This window comes from Myotis yumanensis, unplaced genomic scaffold (genome assembly GCF_028538775.1).
Source record: "Myotis yumanensis isolate MYYU_CA2020_CCGP unplaced genomic scaffold, mMyoYum1.0.hap1 SCAF_5, whole genome shotgun sequence".
Taxonomy (NCBI): Eukaryota; Metazoa; Chordata; class Mammalia; order Chiroptera; family Vespertilionidae; genus Myotis; species Myotis yumanensis.
Window position 1 is genome coordinate 58533556 of NW_027223756.1, and position 24568 is coordinate 58558123.

Here is a 24568-nt window from a genome sequence, read left to right on the forward strand (position 1 = left end):
AAAAACCTACTATTTATATATGTTAAGATTGATTCTACTACATTTTGTAGGACAAGCACAGATTTTTAGAAGAGACAAGCTGGCTTTCAACATCTGACTGTACACTGTGACCCTGGGAATATTATGTGTGTTCTTTGAGCCTCAGGTCCTGAACTAGAAAATGAGAACATCATCACAGTTGTCAAAGGGAGCACAAGGCTAAAAAGAGCTAGTACGTGTGCCCAGTCCCAGGCTGGGCATAGTGTCGTACACTGGATGTTCATGTGTTTTTTCTTTTCTCTTTCCCATTCCTGATAAATTTTGGCTATTTGGAGATTAGTGAAAAATATAGAAGTTACTGGAATAAGTCAGCTCCATTAAAATCTTATTATGTTGCAGGCAATAGTTATACATTTCCAAAGTAACATTCAATAAGATGAAAAGATTGGTTTTAAAAATGTATTTACATATTATAATTCATATGCAAGAAAAGATTCTTTAGGGCAACAATAACAAATAAACTATATCTGTGTGTATAGTTTAATTTTGTAAAAATGAAGAAAAATACCCAATTTTATTAAATGTTCAATATTCATGGACAGCTAACAGAAACAAAGCTACTTTATAGAGCAATCTACATCAACATCAAAAAATATCAAAATAGAGTTTCTCTGAAGGAAAGAGCTGTTTTTTAATGGGTTGATAATAATTAGAAGTTCCCATTATTTGTCCATGAAACTGCCTAAGAAAGGTGCTACTTCAAACAGGATTCTAGTAGAACTTGGCACATAAATTTTAACTTTTCAAACCACCCACTACTTTTCACCTTCTTATAGCTTCACTCAGACAAGCTCACATATACATACATTAATATTAAAAACACACATGGCTTTAAAGCAGAAAATCATTTTCTACAACAAAAGCAGGTCAACATATTTATACCCAATGTTCCGTCAGAGAAATGGATTTTCCTCATAGAGCTGCTAATTAACATACGCTATTATGTTCAATATTTCAAAAGATGTGTTTCTAGAAGGATATGTTTGATCATGTGCAAGAATTCTAAGGCATTATAAGTAGTTGTTCCATAGGACAAGTGCTGCCCTTGCGATGATATACTCTTGATACATTTTACAAGTCTTTAGTTTTCAAATGCCACCAGCCAGACAGAGGGAGACATTCATAGTCTACAGGTGGTTGGCTCAAAGTCAAAAACTTTGTTTAAAAAAATGTTCATGGAATAGCACCATAGAAAGTCTTTCAGAAACAAAACCTTTTCCAACATTGCATTTTTTTCTTAAAGTGAATCCCAGGAAGGAAAAAAAAAAAAGAGAGAGAGAGATATCTTTCGATTCTTACAAGGCCTACTTCCGCTTCATTTCATTTTTTTTAAATACAACATTAACCATGACAACATCAACAATAACAACTACAACTACAACAGATCAACAACAAAAGAAAGACAATAGCAGCAGTGGTAACTTGAGTATGAACCACCCAGACAGTCATTTCATTTAGAAGAATCCTATTCACACCGGCTGGGAATTTTTTTTTCCCCCCGTTAAGTTCATAAGCCAGCACAAGGCTTCTTGGATTTGGTGTGAAAAGGCAGAACTGAGTCTACGGATCAACTGGGCACTTTTCAGCACTTCAATAAATGATGTCTAGAGTTTAATTGCTATGATAGAAACTATTGAAATTTCAAAGTTGTCAAAATATCAGTAAAATAAAGTGGTCTCAAGACGATCTATGTTTCAAAGAGGTTAATCTGGCCTGCAAATGAAAATAATGAAGCTGAAATATTCCAGTTTCCAAACATTGGACACACCTACATTTAAATTACAAACCACCCTCTTAAGACTTCTATTTCACAACATTTTACAAGGATCTGGTTTACACTGTATCCAAGATACAAAGCCAAAGCAATTATCCTAAGAAACAAGGATAGGGTTTTCCAGTTTATGACCTGCAAGATCCTTTTATTTATCCCCAATCTTGCAAAATTGTCAAAAAGAACACTCTGCAGGGCCACAGACCCTGAACCTAATTGTCTGACTTGTGAGGCATCTGCGTCAAGCTGTGAGCAAAAGCTTGTGGAGTCTTCCTTGAAGCACCTCATGCCCTTCCACCAGCTTTATTCATACCGTCAAGCTGGAGTTCAAATACCCTGGCAAAGCTGACCAAGGTTCACTGCCAACTTCTCGTTCAGTACAGAGATAATTCTGGTCATACAGCTTTCTTCTGTTCAGTTTTATTATATAAAACATTGTGCTAATATCTTCATTTTAAAAAAACAAACGATGTCTTCTGTTCGTTATGCACATTCCTTTATTTTCTGAAGGAGGTTTTGGTATTAGTTATTTGGTATGCGTGGTATCTTGATACCTAATGCTTTTGTATCTTATATGAAATCCTTTCTTGTTGATTGTGTCATCAGTGTGAAAATGAATCAAAACTGCATCCCCATTTGAATAGATCTCTTCTGGTGGCTGAGAAGAAAACAAACAAACAACAGAATGAGTCACGTTTTCTTTCATGGAATTCATGTTTGGGAACTTTTGGGGGGGTATATAATTGAATCCTCCTGAAACCTTGGAAAGTGGATATGAGTGATTTCTTCATTTTACAGATAAGAAAACTTGAGTTTTAGAGAACCAAATGACACGCTCAAGTTCACACAGCTAGTCAGTAATGTAGCTGGGCTTTGAGCATACTTAAGTCTGTTTCCAAATTCTGGAACTTGGTGTTTTGTGCCCTAATTTTTAAGCCAAGTTCCTTTGATTTACACATTAATAAAGTGAGGCTCAGAGAGGATGAACTTGTTTCAGGAGCTGCTCTGAGGCAGAGTCACTTCCAGAACCCAAACTTTCCATTCCTTCTAGTTTTAATAATTGAAGTCCAAGAAGGTTTTTGTTTTCATTTCAGTTGCTACTTGGACAGGAGTTTACTAGTATTAATTAAGCAATAGATACTGATAGACAATAAAAAAAATTGGGGATAATGTCGTCAAAACAATATATATACTCAGATATTGAGTCTGTGGATTTGATGTTGATGCAGAGGATTCTGGGAAAGAAAGCACTGAGGCTTTCCTTAAGCTTCACCCCCCTTTTTTTATTTCTCATTGTGACACGCTCTGGCCTGTACCTGGCAATGTGTCCTGTGCAGAGTGATACCCTGCAGTTGAATAACATCCGGCTGATCTGCACACCTGTGGCGGACCATCCACTCCCACCAAACACATTTGTTGAAAAGAGAATGTCAATCTGAATGGGGTGCATATTTGTATTTGTTTGTTTTGTGTGTGTGTGTGTGTGTGTGTGCGCGCGCGTGCGCGCTTTAATTTAGGAAGGTGACAACATTGTCAAATGTGTGTGTTTAAGTATATTCCATTTATATTATTAAAAAGTTAACTATTTATTGCACTATAAAGCCAAGAATATAAAATTTAGACTGTGGATGGTAACAAGAAATTATAACTACTGAATTCATCTATATCTTTTGATATTATCAAGCAAATTCACCAGAAGTGGTAAGGCGTGTTATAATGTGTTAAGAAACTGATAATATATCACTTTCTTTTGTAAAAACACCGCTGTTCTGTATGTTACATATGTTAAGCATGAATCGATAGGCTTTTTTTTTTCTTTTATCATGGCTATGGTATTCTGTTGGTACTGTATTTACCCCTGATCCACAAAATCGACCAAGCCCCATCGCTGTTGAATCGAGGCCACCAAAGAGCTCAACATAGTCATAGCCACAGTCAGCTTCTTCTTCCACTTCGAACATCGGGAAAGATAACTCCAGGCGCGAGCCCCGTTCTGACACTAATAGCCATTCACAGTCGACTTGCGCTGGGTAGTTGTTATCGCCAAACTGCGCATGTGAGTAAAGGTCTCTGGGCTTGGAGTCCGCTTTCAGGCGGCCACCACACTCTGCCAGGGGAAAAAATGAAACAGGTAAGCTCAATGAGCTTTAACAGGTCAGTTTCCATTCCAATGGAGTCTAACCATGCTCTAACTTCTCAACTTAGAAGTTGTTGCTGTCTGCAAAAGGCAGAAGGCATTATAATTCAATTTTATTGAAAACCAAAAAAATTGCATAGTTTGAAAAAAATGACTTAACATATTTCAAAAAGTTCCCGTTTTTATCTGTTTCAATTCACAACTGAATTACTATGAATCACTCAAATAACCCTATGGACCTATGAGTTTCATGAGTTCCTATGGATGGCTCAAAATAATAAATCTGGAATTAATTTTCCATGAAAAAAAAGGAGAGAGGATTAAGTCTGCAGGATACCTTTTTAAAGGACAAACATTTGGCTATTGTATGCAAGAGATCTGATTGGCCTGGGAAACATTTCCATTAGTGGGAAATAACAGCTAGCGTGGAGCAATTGCTTATGAGTGGCTTTTGAAATATGTTCAATAGTTCATTTTACATGGTCCCTTTAAAAGAAGATACTTAAATAGAGTAAACACACTTCCTGCAAATATCCCTATTCATTTACCAAGTCAGCAAAATATAAACAGAGTAGTTTAGCATGTCAGCAATACCATCTTCAAATACATTGAAAACACTTTGCAAGCTCCCAGAGCGTCTTCTACAGAATTCTGGGAAATGGAAAATGAAGCTCAATAAGAAAGGTAAAAGAAGGGAAGAGAAGCCCAGAGGTGGCCTTCATTTTAATTTGGAAAGACAAGTTTGTTCATTTCCTGAAAAAGTATTAAATTCCGGGAGAGGTCCTGTAATTTGACCTATAAGTGCGTTTAGTGGTGGGCATTCTACTTTAATTGAGTTAGATCAAAATAATTTCCTTTCTAAGGAGCATAATAACGTATCATTTGATTTTTAAATGGCATTGAAAGTGTGATGATTTGTGCTATAGGAAAGTCCTACCAGACCATGCCATGTTTTAAAACATTACTTTCTCTCCACATTTCTCCTTTTCTTCTGTATTATAGCTGCATCCTCTGAGCGAATACACTGGATTTTTCTTTTTATTGGAAAGATTTGTTCCTTATAATTCATTTATTTAAAACTGTAACAATAACATTACTACCAGATTAAAATAAAATTGGACCTACAAGAAACCAGATCTACTGTCAGGGGGAAACACTATTCTCCAATAAAGTCCATTTCCAGTAGATTTGGACAGTATTACTTGAGGAAAAGTAGCCATAAAGCTATATTAAAGCATATTTCCAATCACCTGGTTTCAAAATTCATAATGTTAGAAGCTTTTCTTGTGGATAAAATTAAAATTGTATAGAGAAATATAAATTTAGGGAAGCAAATTAAAATGCATACTTCAGGGTCCACTGATAATAGCCATATGTATTCTAGAAGGCTGTAAATCATGCATAAGCACTTTATAAATGTAGCAAAACAATGGACAAATGTAGTACTGGATTTGGCTGTCTTTTTAGTAGAAACTGCCCTAAATCAGAAGTTCAAAAATGTCTGAAAATCAGTTTAATTTATCATACTGTAAGCTGTTCACAGGTGAAAACTCCTATTTTCCTATAAATTCCCTTGAATTCCTAATTTTCCCTCATAAATTACTAATACCTTACATATCTATCTAAAGCTTGTGCTCAATAAATATTTGATGAAAAACTACAGATAGAAAAAACTTGTTAAAAAGAAAGCTCTGGGGAAAAACACATAGTAGGCAGAACATAAGAATATTTCAAAAGATGTGGCTACTAGAAAGCAGCAGTAGAAAATAAACCTGTCCAGAAAATTCCAAGAAAGCTGGTTAAATGAGGGCAAAAAATTATACATAAAGAAAAAAACCTACAATTTTTGATAAGAGCAAATGATAAAATGTTGGAAGGCCAGAACTCTAATTCCAACCGTTATTTTTTGTTATGTGGTTGTCATCTAAATTTTAGTTATCTCAGAATCCTCATTTCTGTGATGACAGTGCTGGATTGGACAATATCCAAGGCACATTTTGCTTAACAAAATGAGATCGAGGTTGTTCTCATGGGTTTATGAATGGGTGTAAACTGCATAGGGAAAAAAACGAGACTAATCAGTTAGATTTTCTTGGACTGAGGGAATGTTTAAAACTTAAATAAGGAAGCATGCAATCTTTACCTATTGCTTAAAATAATAGTGATCCATTTTTTAACAGTTTCCTTTCTAATCCAAAATTTGTACATTAGGAGAAAATATACAGTAAAAGTACATAAACTTTGGAGACAAAATTAGGATAAAATCCATGCTTTAATGTAATTTTAGAATTCTTTGAAAATTAATAACTTCTCTAGATTTTCAATGTCTTCCTCTGAAAAAATAAAAATAATATCTATATCATGTGGCTCTTTTGAGCATTCAATGTTTGTAAAGCATATGTATGTGCCTCAAGTGCTGGGACCAGATTTATTGGGAGTGTCATTTTGTAAGTTATATAAATGTCTAATCACTATGCGATACACCTGAAATTAATATTGAATATCAACTTTAATTAGAAGCATGAACATACTGTTGAACCTCAGAGGTAAGGCAGGGGAGGGTGGGTGGGAAGAGATCAACCAAGGAACTTGTATGCATATATGCATAACCTCTGGACAGGGACAATGGGTGATGAGGACCTGAGGGGGCGTGGATGGGAGCAGGCTGGAAGAGGTTAGGAGGACCTATGTAATACTTTTAACAACAGAGATCTTTTAAAGTCCACCCCCCACCCCAAAGTAGAGAATTAGGTCCTACCAATAGATTCTTTTTTTTTTTTCACTTTTCTCTTAAAAGGTATCTATTTATTTATGTATGTATTTATTTAATTTCTTTATTGATTAAGGTATTACATATGTGATCTTATCCCTCCATTGCCCCCCCCCCCCCCCATTTCCCCACTTATGCCCTCCCCCCCTGGTGTCTGTGTCCATTGGTTAGGCTTATATGCATGCATACAAGCCCTTTGGTTGATCTTTCCAATAGAGTCTTAATGGGAATATAAACACTGCAAATAGACTCCATGAGCAGATGCCGGGCACATTAAGGTGTCATGGAGTTTGTAGCTGTAAGAAACTTTGAAATTATTATTTTACAGATGAAGAAACTGAGATCCAAAGACAGTGTCTTTTCCCAAGTTCCCAGGTGGGTGATGGCATAGTTGGACCAAGAGCTCAGATGTACCAACATAATCTTTACTTTCCATTTACAAGTACAAAGAGAAGTTTCCCTATTAAAGAAAATTTTTACCAAGCTAAAAAAAGAAATTTATACTCAGATAATTTAAAATACTATATCATCAACTATTTTGAAAGTTTTGAAAGCATGTTTTCACACTGCATTCTTGGAATTTGTGATAGCCAGAATTTCATATACCATGACCGCTCTACTGTTAGAAAAATACTGACAGAGTAATGGGATTCCAAATTCCTTCAACACATGACAAGTTATCAGAAAAATATTTAAAAGTAAATGTCAAATGTATGGAAAATCCTTCATTAATATGGAATTTATGGTCCATGAAAGATTTTTCTCAAACCAAAATATTTATATTAATCATAAAAAATTATTACTTTATATTATATATGAATCTTATTATTAATACTATGAATCAGATAAATATCCTGACAATTAATATCCACATTCTCACAGCCTTCAATGTAAATCTAATGCTTATAATAAAATACACTAGAGTGAAATATTGGACAATAAAATAATTAAAATTAAAATTTCTAAAACAAAATGAAACAAAAAGATAAAAGCAATCAGCATGAAACTGACAAAAATTACTGCACTAAAATTGTCTCATAAACATGCAGACCAGTAATTTTAAACTGGTGGGCTGCAAGAATATTTAAAACATGCAATACTTGACTATTTAGTCAAGGGCACTGACTTTTTTTGCCTTAGATTGTCAAATAAAAATATGACAACAGCCAACACAATAGCTGTTCAGTGCGAAGGAATTAAAATTATATCTATTTTTTTGTGAGGTTGGCAAAAATATATTTTTGGTGCACTGCAGAATTTATTAATTAGTTTATGTGTGCCATGAGATGAAAAGGTTGAAAATCGTTGATATAGACATTTTATACTGCTCTATACCAAGACAGATTTCTTCCGTGTCTCAATAGTTTAGACATAGTTAATGCCACTAGATGTCACTATAAGCTAAATGACTTTAGTAAACATCTGCAATTAACTGATTTCTTTTTTTAAAAGACTTAAAAAAATGACATTTCCTAGACATTTATGGAATATATTATTAAATGGGATCCAAGATATAAAAATACTATTCTACATGTTTGCCTAAAATTATCCATATTTTTCTAAATTATAGTTTATTTCTTAAAGACTTGTAGAACAGCTGTAATCTGTAAATCATATTAGTGATTAGGTTTACAGAACTTCTGTGTTTCATGCCAAATAAAAGGGGAAACAAATAAGGTTCTATAAAACAGAGATGATCCCCAAATTTGATTAAAAAATGAATTAATTCGAAAACTAACCAGTAAGGATTAGAGAACACATAATTTTCGAATACCAAACTATAAATTTTCTATCTGTTAAATATGGCATATAAATCAAATTGTTACAGTTAATAATACATTATAGAAATATTTAGAAATATGTAGTTCAACTTGATCATACTGCATTTGAATACAAATCAGACTAAACTATTAGGTTTCTTTCTAAATATTCATCAATGAAAGAAGCTAGTTAGGTTGGATGCTGCATGGTTCTAGACCAGTGATTCTCAACCTGTGGGTCGTGATCCCTTTGGGGTTGAACGACCCTTTCACAGGGGTTGCCTAAGACCATTGGAAAACACATATATAGTTACATATTGCTTTTGTGATTAATCACTATGCTTTAATTATGTTCAATTTGTAACAATGAAAATACATCCTGCATATCAGATATTTACATTATGATTCATAACAGTAGCAAAATTACAGTTATGAAGTAGCAATGAAAATAATTTTATGGTTGGGGGTCACCACAACATGAGGAACTGTATTAAAGGGTCACGGCATTAGGAAGGTTGAGAACCACTGTCCTAGACAGTGCTTCAGTGAGATTTACTCTGTTGTGGGATCCTGTTATGGGACCCACTGCATTCACAGGAAGAAAAGCTGGCCCTTAGTCAGGAAAGAGAAGCAGGGCCCTAATTTGCTGACCTGTAGAATGTGTAGCTTGAAAGCCTCTTCTTTGAACAGATGCATCAGAAACAAACCGAACAAACATTTTATTTCCAGTAGCCACTAGGGGCTCTGGGATCTTGTTGCCACATAGTCGTCCAAGAATTGGTGATTTTTCTGTTTCTCCATCAAATACTTCCAAGTGATCGTAAGCACATTCTTGATGCTGCTCTATCTCAAACTCACTAAAGGCCTGTTTAAAGAAAGAAAGGAATGTAGGAAGGAAAGAAGGAAGGGAGTCACTTATTATTAAAAGTGGCTTCTGGGTTTTGAAGCAGAAATACAGATCAATTAAATATGTTCAAGGCCATGCAAATGATTTGATACGTATAGCACATTATTGAAAGGGCTATAAAATCAATAAAATGTAAAATATCTGGAAAACAAAATGAAAAAAAATGTAATAACCCCATATGAAAGTCTACTATTTGACTATTATGACTAATTCTACTACTGCAATTACATCTATACCAGTATTTAGACTAATTAGAATAACACAGTAATATTTTATTCCAAATATTTTATGAATGTATCAGAAAGTTTTAAACCATCTTATTAAAAAATTGATTCTTTCTGGTTTTGATGATCATAAACTATTGGACATCATCATACTTTCAGGCACCTAAACCAAGAAGAAAAATCCACAAAGTAATCATCATATTTTGACAAAAATTAAATGCAGTAAATCTTAATAGAATAACTAAAACAAAGAAAATTTTCACTATATATTTCTTTATTTAGATTTTACAACCCACATTTTTAGAAACTAATATAAATTTAGGTTAAACTTCTAAAATTTACTATTCAGACAAATGGTAAACTTATTTTATATTTGGAATCTTACAAAGTTTAGTATGCTTTGCCATTTAAAAATCATTCTAATTTACCTGTGTGTTAATTTTTATGTGCAGGTCTTTGCAAATTCTTAAAATAAAAATTCATTAAATCCTATATAATAAAAGGCTAATATGCAGATCGACTGAACAGTGGAACGACAGGCCACTATGATGCACACTGACCACCAGGGGCAGACGCTCAATGAAGGATCTGCCCCCTGGTGGTCACTGCACTCCCACAGGGGTAGTGCCGCTCAGCCAAAAGCCCTGAGCCAGGCTTGTGGCTGGTATGCACAGCAGCAGTGGCGGGAGCCTCTCCTGCCTCACTAAAGATGTCCAACTAATGGCTTAGGCCTACTCCCCTCGCAGGCCTAAACCATCAGTCAAACATCCTCCGAGGGCTCCCAGACTGTGAGAGGGTGCAGGCCAGGCTGAGCGACTCCCCTGAGTGCACTAATTTCATGCACCAAGCCTCTAGTATATATATAATACATTAACTATTGCAAAGAAAAGTGTAATGAAGATAGAATGAAAATAACATTGTCCAAACTATTAATGATTCCAGGTATTCCAGGTTATTCACAATTACCAAGTAAGGCTCCTCCCCCGCAAACCATCACACATTTGAAAAAATAAGCTATCACTACTATTTAAGTCTATAGAGCAGTGATGACGAACTTGTGACATGCGTGTCAGAGGTGTCACGTGAACTCATTTTTTTGGTTGATTTTTCTTTGTTAAATGGCATTTAAATATATAAAATAAATATCAAAAATATAAGTCTTTGTTTTACTATGGTTGCAAATATCAAAAAGTTTCTATATGTGACACGGCACCAGAGTTAAGTTAGGGTTTTTCAAAATGCTGACACGCCGAGCTCAAAAGGTTCGCCATCACTGCTATACAGCAAAGCTAAAAAATATAAGAAACCTGAGGAAATATAAAATATACCTGAAAATTAATTAATTTTGCTATAATTCTTGAAGCATAAAATATTTGCACATAAGCTTTTTATATACTGATAGATCACCTCTTCCCCGAAATGGCGGGCAGAGTAACGGTAATGCCAGGAGGCCCAATTCTGTACCTTATATGGACTATACATTGAATCACCTATCAGCACCCGCCGAGTACCCTAAGCCCCCATTCTTTCCTCATTCCTCCCCTCAAAAGGAACGTTCACCTCTGTCAGGGCCGCTGCTCTCCCGTTGAGAGACAGCCCAGCAGGTCTTTCTCCTAATAAAGCCTGTAATACCTGGTTTTCGGCTCCCGACTGATCTTTCATATACATGTTTTCTTTAATGCAATTTTGTGAAGTAATCATAGGGCTCAGTTTAATTGACATACATTTTATAGTTTTTAAAGAAAAAGTGACTAATAAGAGTTCTCCCTCAGTGCTGGCCACAGTTCCATACCACACCACTGTCTACTATCTCTTCTGACTTTGGGGGGAGGAAGAGAAAAAATGAAAGAAGCAATTTTATTAATTAGGGTGTAGGAGAAAGGAATGAAAGGTACTTAAAAAATAAAAGAAAAGAAAGAGGGCTGATCTTTCATGTGTCATTCCATTGAATTCTAATTTTTAAAAAGAGTAAATTAAAATGCATTAGAGAATGAGGCTCAATCCCCAGTAAGGAGGCGTGCAGGAGGCAGCCAATCAATGATTCTCATCACTGATGTTTCTATCTCTGTCTCTCTCTCCCTTCCTCTCCGAAATCAATAAAAACATATTATATATATAAAAAAAAGAATTGCACTGGAAACAAAAAAAGTGGTGTGGAAAAATATAGTGAACAGTTTATCCTAAAACACAATATTCAAAGTAGGCCGTCACTGAAGGAGTTTGTCATTTATTATTATTTATTATCTATTGGCATAGAGGAGACATGAGATATAGAAGAACCTAAATGGATGGTTGGCTAAATGGATAAGCCTGCCCATTCATTTGCCTACCCACCTATCCCATGTTTTTGGCCAAAACCATGAATGGAAATGCTCTGGGAGCGGCAGACCAAAGAGGCTGCTTTTCTGTCTCTCAGGAGATGGTACTCAGTTAGCTTCTCTCCTCCTTGAGCACACATTCACAGTCTTAATATCAGTTTGTGACCTTAAAAAAAACCAATGAGAGAAAATTGGCTTAACTGCACCAGATAAATTTATTAAATATTGTATCAAGCTTCTGAATTATAAGATCAATAGTATTTCAAGAAGAAAAATACTGATATCTGAAAATAATGACAAGTAACTGTCCCTTGGGAATGTGATTTAGAATAATTCATCTATAAATATAAAGAGCAGAGAAACATACTGTGTAGAAGAGAAAACGGTAAGAGTGATGGGGGTAATGGCATTCTAAAGCATATACTCTAAGTAAAAGCTAAACCTGGGATCAGATTTTACAGACCACACATGTTCAGTCCATTGATTGGTCCATTGAAAACTAAGTGAATGAGATAACTGACTACTTCACTCCTTAATGAAATGCAGGATGTCTGGAGTAAATCATAACATCTGTTTTACAGAGCACAGCAACATTACACAGCGTGGCATTGAGCTGGTGGGCTGGGGGGCATGCTGACACCTGGTCCGGAGCCAACTGGCTCCGGCTTTTTATCAAATTACTAATGGAATCAGACTGACCCTATAAGAATCAAATTAGGCAAAGATTCTGTAGCTGACATATTTTCAAGCAATGCAAACAACTCTCATTCATTAAGGTATTAATGAATTTTCCTCTTGGAATTGGTGGCAGCTTGTTAGGTCAACTGCAAAGATTGGGTGGTCCTTTTCCAGCAGTCAGCTAACCTAAATGCTCTACCACACACAAGCAAAGCATGACTAACTCACATACTGAGGTCTCATTAATCTGGCCCTAAATATCACCGAGACATCCACATAGAGGGACCTCCATGCATAGTGACTTTGCCTCAATACAAAATATTTCTAGGCCATAGAAAAGTATTACGGGAGCCCATGGGGAATCAGAAACCTTTAAAAATACTCTTTAGAGTTTCCAAAGATATAGTGAGATGCAGTTTATTGCTTTATGCTATGACACACTCTGAGATATGAATCTCTATTATATCTAAGTAATGCAGAATGTGAACATGTCCAGCCACCAGGAACCAATGTTACAGCAATGCTCCACAAAGACACTCAGATAACCCACAGGTCCTGCACCTTCACAATGAAGACAGGACAGCTGGCAAAGCTGATGTATGGAGCTGTAAGGAACTCTGAATTTTGCTGTAACACTACCCTCTTTTGTGGGATTTTAAAAATATTTTTATTAAGCATTTACACTACTACTTTACAGACATTTTGGTATTCAAATTTAAACCTTACTCATTCCATGATTATAGTTCTGTGATTTTAAGCTTACTAATCTAGGTTTTAGAAAGACCAAGAAAGAGTGAATAACTGTGAGCTCTCGTCAGGAATCCTAATGTATTTCCCATAAGATAAAATAGGAGATTAAGGAGTCCCATTCAAAGGAAATAAAATTGAACTCTCATTTTAGGCTGTGGAAAGAATAACCATGTGTTTCTGGAACACCCAAGAAAGCCTAATCTACCTAGCTGGCCACCAGCCAGGCTTGCATATGCAGGCCCCTCATATGAACATCTGTGGAGGTGCTTTTATTGAAAATACAGGCACTAGCTAAAGGATTAGGCCATTTAGAGTCACTACATGTATCCATAAAGGACAAGATAATAAAATGATAGCGCTGAATGCGGATATAAAATTTAGCCAGGGTGACCATTTAAGAGAATTAAAGAGACTGATGCAATTTGAGCAGCTGTGAAATAAGATTCAGAGCTCCCTCGTCCCAAGCCATCTTTTGTCTTTTCCTGTTTTGGGTAAGAACTGTCATTTGGTTTCCCACAAGATATTGGAAGAATTAGAGGCCACTGGAAAAAATGGTACAGTGGAATACAAACCCCAGTTTTCTAATATAAAAGCTCTTTTTTTTTTTTTTTTCCTGTGAGCCCTCTATAACTTTGATTAAATACACTCTTTATGGATTTATGGTAGAGCTATATGACATGTGAGGGTGTTTTGTTTTCTAAAAATATCCCATATATGAAGCTATAAATAACAACTACGGAACTTAGCAGAACTCTAGGCTATGACACATCGAATAAAACTAATTACTGTATGCTCCACTGCCTGGAATTTTGTTTCAGTTTTATTTGTTTTGGTTTTGTTAATCCTCACCTGAGGATATATTCCACCCATTGATTTTTAGAGAGAATGGAAGGGAGGGGGAGAGACAGAGTGAGAAACATCGATGTGAGAGAGACACATCAATTGGTTGCCTCCCACTCATGCCTGGACCAGGTCTGGGGATCAAGCCTGCAAGCTAGGTACTGTATCCTTGACTGGAATCAAACCTGGGACCCTTCACTCCACGAGCCACCTCTCTATCCACTGAGCCAAACTGGCCAGGGCTGTTTTTAATGAAGAGTAATTCAACATAATGAAAAAGGTCCCCCAAAATTTGATGAGCAGTTTAGTCTCATAAAACTAAAACAGGATGAAGGCAGAAATAATAGATCATTCTTCTTATTCATTCGGAACTTTATCCCTTTCAACCAAGGTTCCTTTTACTTTGTAGCTATTACCACACAGTAAGTATCTCATGATAAAACACATGCCTGAACACACACTATAAACAAGGAAAATGCAATAATTTCCTATTGTTGCTGTAGCCAAGGGCCACAAACTTAGTGGCTTAAAACAACACAAATTTATTGTCCTAGCACTGTGGAGGTCAATAGTCTACAAAAATGGGTGGGCAGCACGTAGCACTTCTAGAGGTCCTAGTGAGAATCTGTTTCCTCGCATTTTTCCAATTTCTAAAGGCTGCCCTCACTCCTTGGCTCATGTCCACTGCCTCCATCTTCAAAACCAGCAGAATAACATCATTTCTCCTCTCTGACCACCTGCCTCCCTCTCAGAAGGACACTTATGACTCCATAGAGTCCACTCAGATGTTCCAGGATAATCGCTCCATTTCAAGATCCTTCGTTTAACCACAGCTCCTTTTGCCATGTAAGGTAAACACATGTACATGTCTGGGGATTAGGACAGGGACATCTTTGAGGGTTTGGGGAGAATTATTCTACCTGTCATAGAAAGTACGTCCAAATGTTTTCACTCTGCTTTTCAGGAAAATGAGCACAAACACTTATGATGACATGATTTCAAACTGCTTTACCCCTGACCTCCTTAGCTTGAGTCAATGAACTAAATCCCACAGAGCAAATATGGCCTGTGACCTGTTTTTGTAATTGAACTTTTATTAGAACGCAACCATGTCCATTCATTTGTGGATTGACTAGGGCTGCTTTCACAGAATTAAATTGTTGCAACATAGACGACACAATCTACAGTCTATAATATTCACTATCTGGCCCTTTAAATAAAGAGTTTTCTGGCAAGTAATCATTAGCTACATTTTTAATTGTTAGAATTTAATTTGAAATTCATAAGGCTACACAAACCTTGATCATGGTTGAATTACATAATAAAATGGTGTAACTTTTTAATTATAATCATTTTCATAATTATGATTAGTATTTGGTTATCATACATCAATATTTATTATAAATCAACAAAGCATTATGCCAAATATTTTATATGAAAATTCATTTAATACACATGAAATTCATGAGCAGTAGGTCCAACTTGTAGATAAAGAAATCAAGGCTTTAAAGGATAAGTATCTTCCCAAGATGACATGGCTAGTAAGTAGAAGTGCTATGATCTAGACCAGTGATGGCGAACCTTTTGAGCTCAGCATGTCAGCATTTTGAAAAACCCTAACTTAACTCTGGTGCCGTGTCACATATAGAAATTTTTTGATATTTGCAACCATAGTAAAACAAAGATTTATATTTTTGATATTTATTTTATATATTTAAATGCCATTTAACAAAGAAAAATCAACCAAAAAAATGAGTTCGCGTGTCACCTCTGACACGTGTGTCATAGGTTCGCCATCACTGATCTAGACCCAAGTCTCTTTGAGTTCCAAATATATGTTTCTAATCCTTCCATGTTTCTCTTGTATATTTAGTCAATCACTGTAAGTTTGTCTTACTAACATGATTGTTTTCCATTTAAATTATTACATAGGTGCATATACACAGCAATTATGGATTGCTTTCTTCTTTGACGCAGGATGCTATAATTAAAAATATATTAAATGAAGAGACAGAATGCCTAGGCTCAAAGGTGTTGATAGGCCTATTGGTTTTATAAACGTTGCCAAGATACCTCAACTGCCTGCGACTACTTTCTTATTTACTGATCCTGGTTCTGACTGTGATAATGAGAGTCGTGTTTTATAAGAATGTGATTAATAGGGGTGGGGGAGGAAGAGTGGAATCACTATTATGCTATTACTCAGAAACTTGAGGTGGCAAAAGTGTTTTAACAAGTCTTCTAGATAATTCTGATGCATGTCAATATTTGCGAAAACCTGGTTCAGACTGTAACTACTTCTACTAAGATCACAAAATCAAACAGTTAAAACAAAGATCCATATTTGCATTAAAGATCTTTTCCTTCTGAAAATTACCTCCTTAGGATAATAGTAAGTATGACCATTGTTGAACAGACATGCTTTACGTCCTGATTCTCAAGAAAATACTTGCATGAAAACTAAAGCCTGTGAGGTATGAAAGAATAGACTTAGAGTTGGAAGGGATGTTCAATAAGCTGGAAAACATACAATTGAGAATGATTAAAGTATTGCCAAATTGAGGTACATCAGGAATTCTATTTTTCTGTGGCTATAGAAAGCTGGAAATAGTATTGCCTTTACTCTAATAGAAAAAACTATATAAACTAAAAAAAATCACAACTTTGCTGAACACATCCAAGAACTGAAGTCATCGGTCAACCAAGTAGTATCAAATCCACTGAACCTCAGGCCCATCCAAGGAGAGATGAGACATAAACATCTGCTCACAGTGACAGACTACAGAAGGAAGAAATGCTGGGTGCCATATAACTAGGTAAGAAGCATTCAGCTACAATTTTTAATGGACTGGTAAAGATCAGGTGTGAACAAGGGTAAGAGTATAAAACTCCTGGGAGCTGTAGACATGGGGAGTTTGCAACCACTGAGAGACTCTTCTCCATGACCTCAATCTCCTGTTCACGAGAAAGATTGTAGGCAGAGCAGGAGATGGCCAAGTGCATTCCTTGGCATTACAGGCTTGGAAAAGGGAATAGGTTACTGCTGTGAGCATGTGCCCTGTTGCAATTCTTTCTGAGAAACAAAGCCCTAAGCCTCAGGGGGTGGAGCAGAAAACCCTCTCACCACCAGGGCAAAGGTAGAGACCTAGTGTAGCCAAAGGAAAGGTGTTAAAAAAACAAAACACTTCTGCCCCTGGGGAAGTTCTGGGCACAGGTTCCTACCCCAATAACATTAGAGGTCTACTACAACTGTGAGAGGGCCAAAAAACTCTCCTAACTCTCCTATGGAAGACCAACTAGAGCCATAAGGTGGAGTTTGGTTGTCACGGAGACAAAAAATAGGACCACCGAGAAGGGCAAGCCCTCAGACCTAAAAACACAGAGCCTGCCTAAAGAAGAGGCTGTGCTAAGACAATAAAGAATCCCCAGCCCTCACTACCAGACTAGCAAGCACCAAGTAATGAGCAAATTCAGTCTACCACTGAAAAAGGAAAAAAGTGTGCAGAGGGACATAGTTCATGGTGAATATAAATGGGGAAGCTAAAGATGAAAGACAAACATTGATAAAATACCTCTTAAATCTCAGCTTCCCATCTGAGAAAAATGAATTTGAAGCCAATGTTACATTGAAGATAATCATAGGAACAAGAAAAACCAAACTCAGCTTAATTACTGACTAGATTCACTCAACAACACCCCCTCCCATATATGCACATACATTAATAGCCTAACAGAAGAGATGTGTCTACTTCCAGACATAAAGTCTCTACTATTATATACATACTGTCTGGTGTTTAATAAAAAATTACATGACACACAGAAAGGCAAGAAGAAAATATCAATGTTAAGACATAAAATAACAGAACAGACTCAAACATGACCCTTTTGTTTAAAGTATCCAACAGAATTTAAAGTAACTATGATTAATTTGTTAAAGATTCTAATGAAAATGCAGACAACATGCAAAAATAGATGGGAAATTTCAGCAAGGAGATTTTATTTTGGAATGAATTGTCCTCCCCTCAATTCACATGTCAAAACTCTAAACCCCAATGTGACTGCACTTGGAGGGAGGTCCATTAGGAAGGTAATTAAGGTTAAATGAGGTCATAAGAGTGAGACTGTAATCCCATTAGTGACCTTATAAGAAGATGAAGAGGCACCAGAGCGCGTGCTCTCTCTCTCTCTCTCCACACACACACAGAGTAAAGGCCATGTGAGGATAGAGCAATGAAGTACCATCTACAAGCCAGTAAAAGAGGCCTTCCTAGATGCCAACACTGACAGTACCTGATCTTGAACTTCTAGTTTCCAGAACTATGAGAAAATAAATTTTTGCTTTTTAGACATTTTATGTTATTTAGTCATGGAAGCATGAGCAGACTAATACACGTGAGAAGTATAATAATGGGTCAAATGGAAAGCTAGAGATAGAAAACATAATAAGAAAGATAAAGAATACCTTTTACAAGTTTATCAGTAGACTTAGGATAACTGAAGAAACAATCCCAGAACTTAAAGATAGGTTCACAGAAATTACTGATACTTAGACTAAGAAATAATGACAAAAAATAACAGAGCATCCAAGAGTTATGGGGTAAAATGAAACAACCTAGTTTATATGTAATTAAAGTTCAAAAAGGTGAAGAGAGACAATAGTGCAGAAGAATTTTGTGAACAAATAATGGTTAAAAATTTTTAAAAATTCATGACAGACACCACAAAACAGATGCAAGAAATTCATAGAATTCTGAGGATAAATTTCTACACACACACACACACACACACACACACCCCTAGATACATTGAATTCCAACTGCTGATAAAAAGAAAATGTTGAATGCAACCATAGGAAAAGGAATCATTACTTTCATGGGAATAACATTAATATTTACAACAGACTTCTTAGAAACCATGAAATTCAGAAAATAATGGAGTCAATGGTTTAAAGTGCAGACAGTAAAATAAAATTGTCATCCTAGAATTCCATACCCAATGAAAATGTCTTTAAATAGTGACACTACACAGACATATTGTACACAAAACATAAAAGGAAATTCTTCAGAGAGGACTTTGATACCAGACAAAATCTGAATCTCACACTGAAAAAAGTCTTCAGGAAAATCCATGTTCTCAACTCCTTTAGCTAACTGCACTGTTGAAAGGAATGCAGCCTCTATATCTCAGCCCATAGCTTCAGAGAGTGATCCTCTTAATCAGGACCTTGGACAGGACTGGAAAGCAATCAAGTTCCTACAGTGCTGTCATTTTAGCATCTAACATCCTTCCAAAGACCAGCTGAAATGAATTAATGTCTTTGTTTGGAAAGTCACTAATATTTTTCAAATATGTTGACTGCAAGGAGTTCCATACCAGGAATATGAATGCATTGGTGACTGCATTAGAGAATTTTGTTGTTATAATATTGCAGAGAACTTTATTGCCCCCAAAAAATAACCACTAAAGGAAAGAGTTCAAACAATTTTAAAATTAACATTATGGCTGGACTGATCTAGTAAGCTACCATGGACTGATAGCCTTATTCTCTACACAATTTCTTGTCTTTTATTATGGCAACTGCTAGATTATTTTGAGCCTTACTAGCTGGCATTCCTTCATGCTTTTGACAACAGCATATTGTAGGAAATTTTTAAAATTTCTATATTCCTACGATTTTATTTTTTTTTTAAATTATACTCTTCACATATATTCTGTAGCCTGTAATGAAATTTAATATATACTATCAGATGACCAGGACAGAATGTGAGGCTCAAAGACTACAGGAGAGAGGACAAACATTACATTCATATTTGAATTTGTGAGAAGTCTAAGGATATCAGTATATGTCTAAAAAGGCAACTATAATGCAAAAAAGAATATTTCATAAACCACAACACAAAATTACCTTTATTATTAAAAATACATATGCTCTGTATATAGGGCATATAGAATGGACACAGCCAGTAGAATTTACTATGCTGTGTTTAAGTGAATACTTACTGCTGTCTTGCTGATTTTTTAGTTTCTTTTTTATTTTCTCCATTTGAAAACATCACTTTCAATAATACATTAGGAAGTAGAGCTGACTGCTTTGCAGTAACTTTGGTAATACCTTCTAAAGCATCCAGGATAAGATCACTATATGAGAAGTTCATGAGTACCAGTACTATCACCTTGATTTAGAAAACCAGGGATTTGTTTCGTGTTAGTAGGAAAGCAAAAGAAAGAAAATCTGTTCCATCTGTCTTACTAACTCAATTCCATCAAATAAACGCTTATTTTACTTCCATGTGTGAGCCATGGAAGACACGGGCAATCGGCTTAATAAAAGAAGGATGACATGCTCACTTACTAATTTGACGCGATGGCCTGGAGTGGCACTGATTTCCCATGTGCATTCCTTCCTGCTTGGGTACTTGTCTGGCCAGTTGGGACTGGTGATGAGGCCACTTGGACTGTGGATCTTCTGTTCACATTCAGCTGTGCCAGTAATAATAAGATCAATCAGTGCAGAAATCTAGCCCAGTATTGGACCAACAATAAAGCAGTTTATTTACCCTCTATCCTACTGAAAGACTTTTCTGAATACTAACGAATCATCACTGCAGTGTCTGTTATCATATTCATGTGCTTTGGCACACATGTTGCTGAGCATAATCAGGCAATGTTTGTTTTCTTGCTTTCATGAAATTAAGTGTTTACAATGAATTTTATACATGCCTGAAAGAAAATAAGCTATTTAAAATGGTTGGATCTGTAAGTTCAGACTTTAAACGAGCAGCATATATTGACAATTAAGGATATCAACACTTGGTATGTGCAAAATATTTAATGCAATGCCACAAACAAAAATCAATGGATTTTGACATTTCAATTATTTTTTTTCTATAAACAGAAAGATTATTTATAGCTAATTAAGATCATTGAGCCATTTTACGAATTATGTATTTACATTTCTCTCTCCTTTAGTTGAAATATACACTTGAATACTGGATATATTTCTATCTATAAGGAAGTTTCCTATTAAATCCTTTCTTAAAAATATTTACTGTAATGAACAAACATTTATTTGCTACCTGTGAGCCCTGGGCTACATGCATATTCTGCAAAAGCTGTCTCTTTTTTTTTTGCTCTGAATTGTCTTCCATATCTGCAAAATGACTGGGCCTGTTCCCCAGCCTGTCAATTTCATAGATACGTTACCAAGTTACAAATATCAGAATCTCTAGGGTTCTGCATTCACACATGAAAGGGAAAAGAGATGAAAATCTTGCTTGCCTATGATTCTGGGTCATGTCAGTAGCTCAATGAAAACATGGGGAGAAAAATAAACTCTTGACTCATGACCATATTAGAATAGAACTGAATGGAATAAGGGTCATTTCACGATACTATTTGAATGTGCATACAAACAGTTGCTATCTAACTGTGGTTCTAGGCAGGTACCTACCAATCCACATGTGCTAATGACACAAGCTATAAAATCTGCCTTAGTAATTCTTTCAAAATAGGTTTATGAGGTTTCCAATAAATCCAAGTTAAGTAGAAAATTCAGGAGCAGACCCTCAGCAACAATGATAGCCAATATGAGCTAGATGGGCACACGGAATATGTATTCAGAAGAAGTAAAAAACTGAATAAATATTTCTTGTGCCCATCTAGCTCATATTGGGTATCATTGTTTTTGTAAAATATTGAAATATTGTAAGGTCTGGGGTCCAAAACTGGTAGGCTACTCTTGTGCTACTAGTATGTTTCCTTCCTTCCTTCCTTTCTTCCTTCCTTCCTTCCTCCTTCCCTCCCTCCCTTCCTTCCTTTTGCTAAAACCAAGACTTAAAACTTTAAATGGCACAGTATCTCCATTTTCAAATGCTTTTTGTCTGGTAGGCATCTGAGTTTGACTCTCCTGGTATTTAAAGTGGCATCACTCATATAGCACATATATAAGATATTTTGGGGAGGGAAACTAAACCAAATGCAAAGCCTTTAGCAGAAATTCAGCTTAAATATGTAGACTGTCAAAAGGTCTGTCCAATGAAAACCTGGGGATAAAGTGGTCCTTTTCTGGCTGCCAGATGGCATCATAGCAGCAACTATGTCTGTTATACAAAGTTATTCTAATTCTACCCATGTGTGAAGTGCAGGCTCTTTAGGTAATATGAGGTTTCCAATAGTTTGCCTTGGATCTTGGACCACTGCGTGTGTGTGTGTGTGTGTGTGTGTGTGTGTGTGTGTATGACATTTGAACACTCGAAAGTGATATCACTCACTGATACAAAGAGCTCTACCTGGAAGCAGTGTTTTACCAAAACGGCCTAAAATTCTAGCTGCGGTCAAGAAAAGAACTCCTGAAACCCAGAAGCATGGAATAGAGTGTGGAATCTCGGAGGGAAGACAGGGGAGGGTGGGTGGGTGGGAGTTAATCAACCAAAGACCATGTATACAAGTATACATATATGCATAACCCATGGACATAGATAATAGGGTGGTGAAGGCTTGGGGTAGGGGGCAGGGGCGGGTTGAGGGAGGTCAGTGGGGGAAGAAAAGGAGACATATAATACTTCCAACAATAAAGATTTTTTTAAAAAAAGAACACTCCCTTCATACCTTCCTTGCAGTCGTGTTTATTTTCATGCAGCACAAATCCATTCCTGCACTGACACACATAGCTTCCCATCGTGTTGACACATTCATGTTGACACCCACCGTTATCCTTTGAGCATTCGTCTTTGTCTAGCAAAGAGATAGCCCCATAGTTTAGTAAGTAGCTTTGAAAACAAAGAATATCAAAGAAGATTCATTTAGTTGCGGTTAACACAGGCAAAGGGTAAACTAAGCCACAGCTTACCCTGTTCCCAACAGAAAAAAAAGACAAAAAAACAAAAACAAAACAAATCTTAGTTCTATCCAGTCCTTGTTTAGCTTGGCGCCTTGTACCATGAATTGAGTGTCCAAGACCATTTGTGTCAGGATGAGAACTTGTAGTCCTCTTTCGTTCCTGAAGTAAAAGTTTTGAGTAGGACATAGAGAAAGAACAGATCTTTTTACAACTAATTCTGAACATTTACAGTCAATATTTAAAAATAAATGTAAAACTGTGAGTAGTTTGAATAAATGCAAGATATGGAATTAAAGTAGAGAGAAATTCTTCAATGTATTAACCATGGTGTTTAGATAGAGGCTAAACAAGGCTCCAAGATTTGTGTATAGTCACTTGAAAAATTAGTTAGTGTAACTACTCTAGTTGATTTTTTTCATTAACATTGCAGTTAGGCTAAGTATTGATGAATCTGGACATTTCATAATATTCTAAGACAGAAAAAGGCATCAACAGACTATCCTAAAGAAGAAAGCTAATTTATATCTATTTTAAAAATCTACTCCAGCAGCCCAGTTTATTAATAAGTAATTCCTTAAAAGGGCTTTTATTGTGCTAGAAGCAAAGGTTAGAATGGGAAATATGAGCTTTGAGAAACAGCCAACAAATGCACTACAGGAACAAAAGCCAAACTAGAGTGGCCGGCAGTCAATCCAGGCAGAGGCACCATCAGCACCACATCATGTCCCTCAGCTCTTAGTCCACGGCTGGCTTGTCTGTCAAAGTCGACAGATTGCTCATGACACACATATATGATGACATGTCACTCACACTGTCATCACTCCCATACCACAGAGAACAAAAGGGACCCATGAAGTCATATCAGGAGTTTGGCTGAATTCATAATTTACACTGTCAACTGGTCTTCCTAAAGGGAATTTGTGAGCTCACGGTAGGTCACAAATAGCAAATACTATATTTACGTTTTTTATCAAATCACTATTCACTCCATGAAGATGGGTTTAAGAAATATGTTTTTGTCCAAGTATCTGAGAGTGATTTTTAAAGATACATCTATTTTTCCCCTTTTGGAGACTGATTGCATGGCAGAGTCCACACGGCTCCTGGCATATATTCATGCATTGGTAATATCAAAATATTCCAAATAGAAGCAGGCAGTCCCAAAGTTTTAAAGAACATTATCAGAATCAATATCTCTATGGTTTATGTGTATTCTACCTACCTTTAACAGTTTCTTACACTTTTAATATTTACTATGGAGACTAAAGAAACACATTCAAAATGTAGAATAAGGAAAATTGCCTAGCACCAAACACCAATATGTATAGAAATTAGAATTTAATAGAAAATGAGCCTGGTAAAATTAATTTGAGAAATTTACAATAATTTGGAATCTCTGCTCCCTTATTTGCATCAATAGTGAAAATTATAGTTTGAGTTATTAATGATTAATGCAAATCAGGTGGATGGTAAATCATACTTCCTGCCACCATGGTGGCAGCTACCTACATTTTCTAATTTAGACAGTCAAGCAG

General features: G+C 36.0%; 1 protein-coding gene across 1 annotated transcript in view; it reads right to left on the reverse strand.

Moving 5' to 3' along the window:
- Positions 1-439: 439 nt before the first annotated feature.
- The window catches only part of TLL1 (tolloid like 1), a 164925-nt gene continuing 140796 nt past the window's right edge, over positions 440-24568 (reverse strand). Inside the window, exons 17-21 of the mRNA XM_070415358.1 lie at positions 22802-22927; positions 20547-20674; positions 9129-9342; positions 3667-3917; positions 440-2468 (exon numbers count right to left, since the gene is read on the reverse strand). Of these exons, the coding sequence (XP_070271459.1) occupies positions 2337-2468; positions 3667-3917; positions 9129-9342; positions 20547-20674; positions 22802-22927 (851 nt within the window). The 3' untranslated portion in view covers positions 440-2336. The remainder of the gene's footprint in view (positions 2469-3666; positions 3918-9128; positions 9343-20546; positions 20675-22801; positions 22928-24568) is intronic.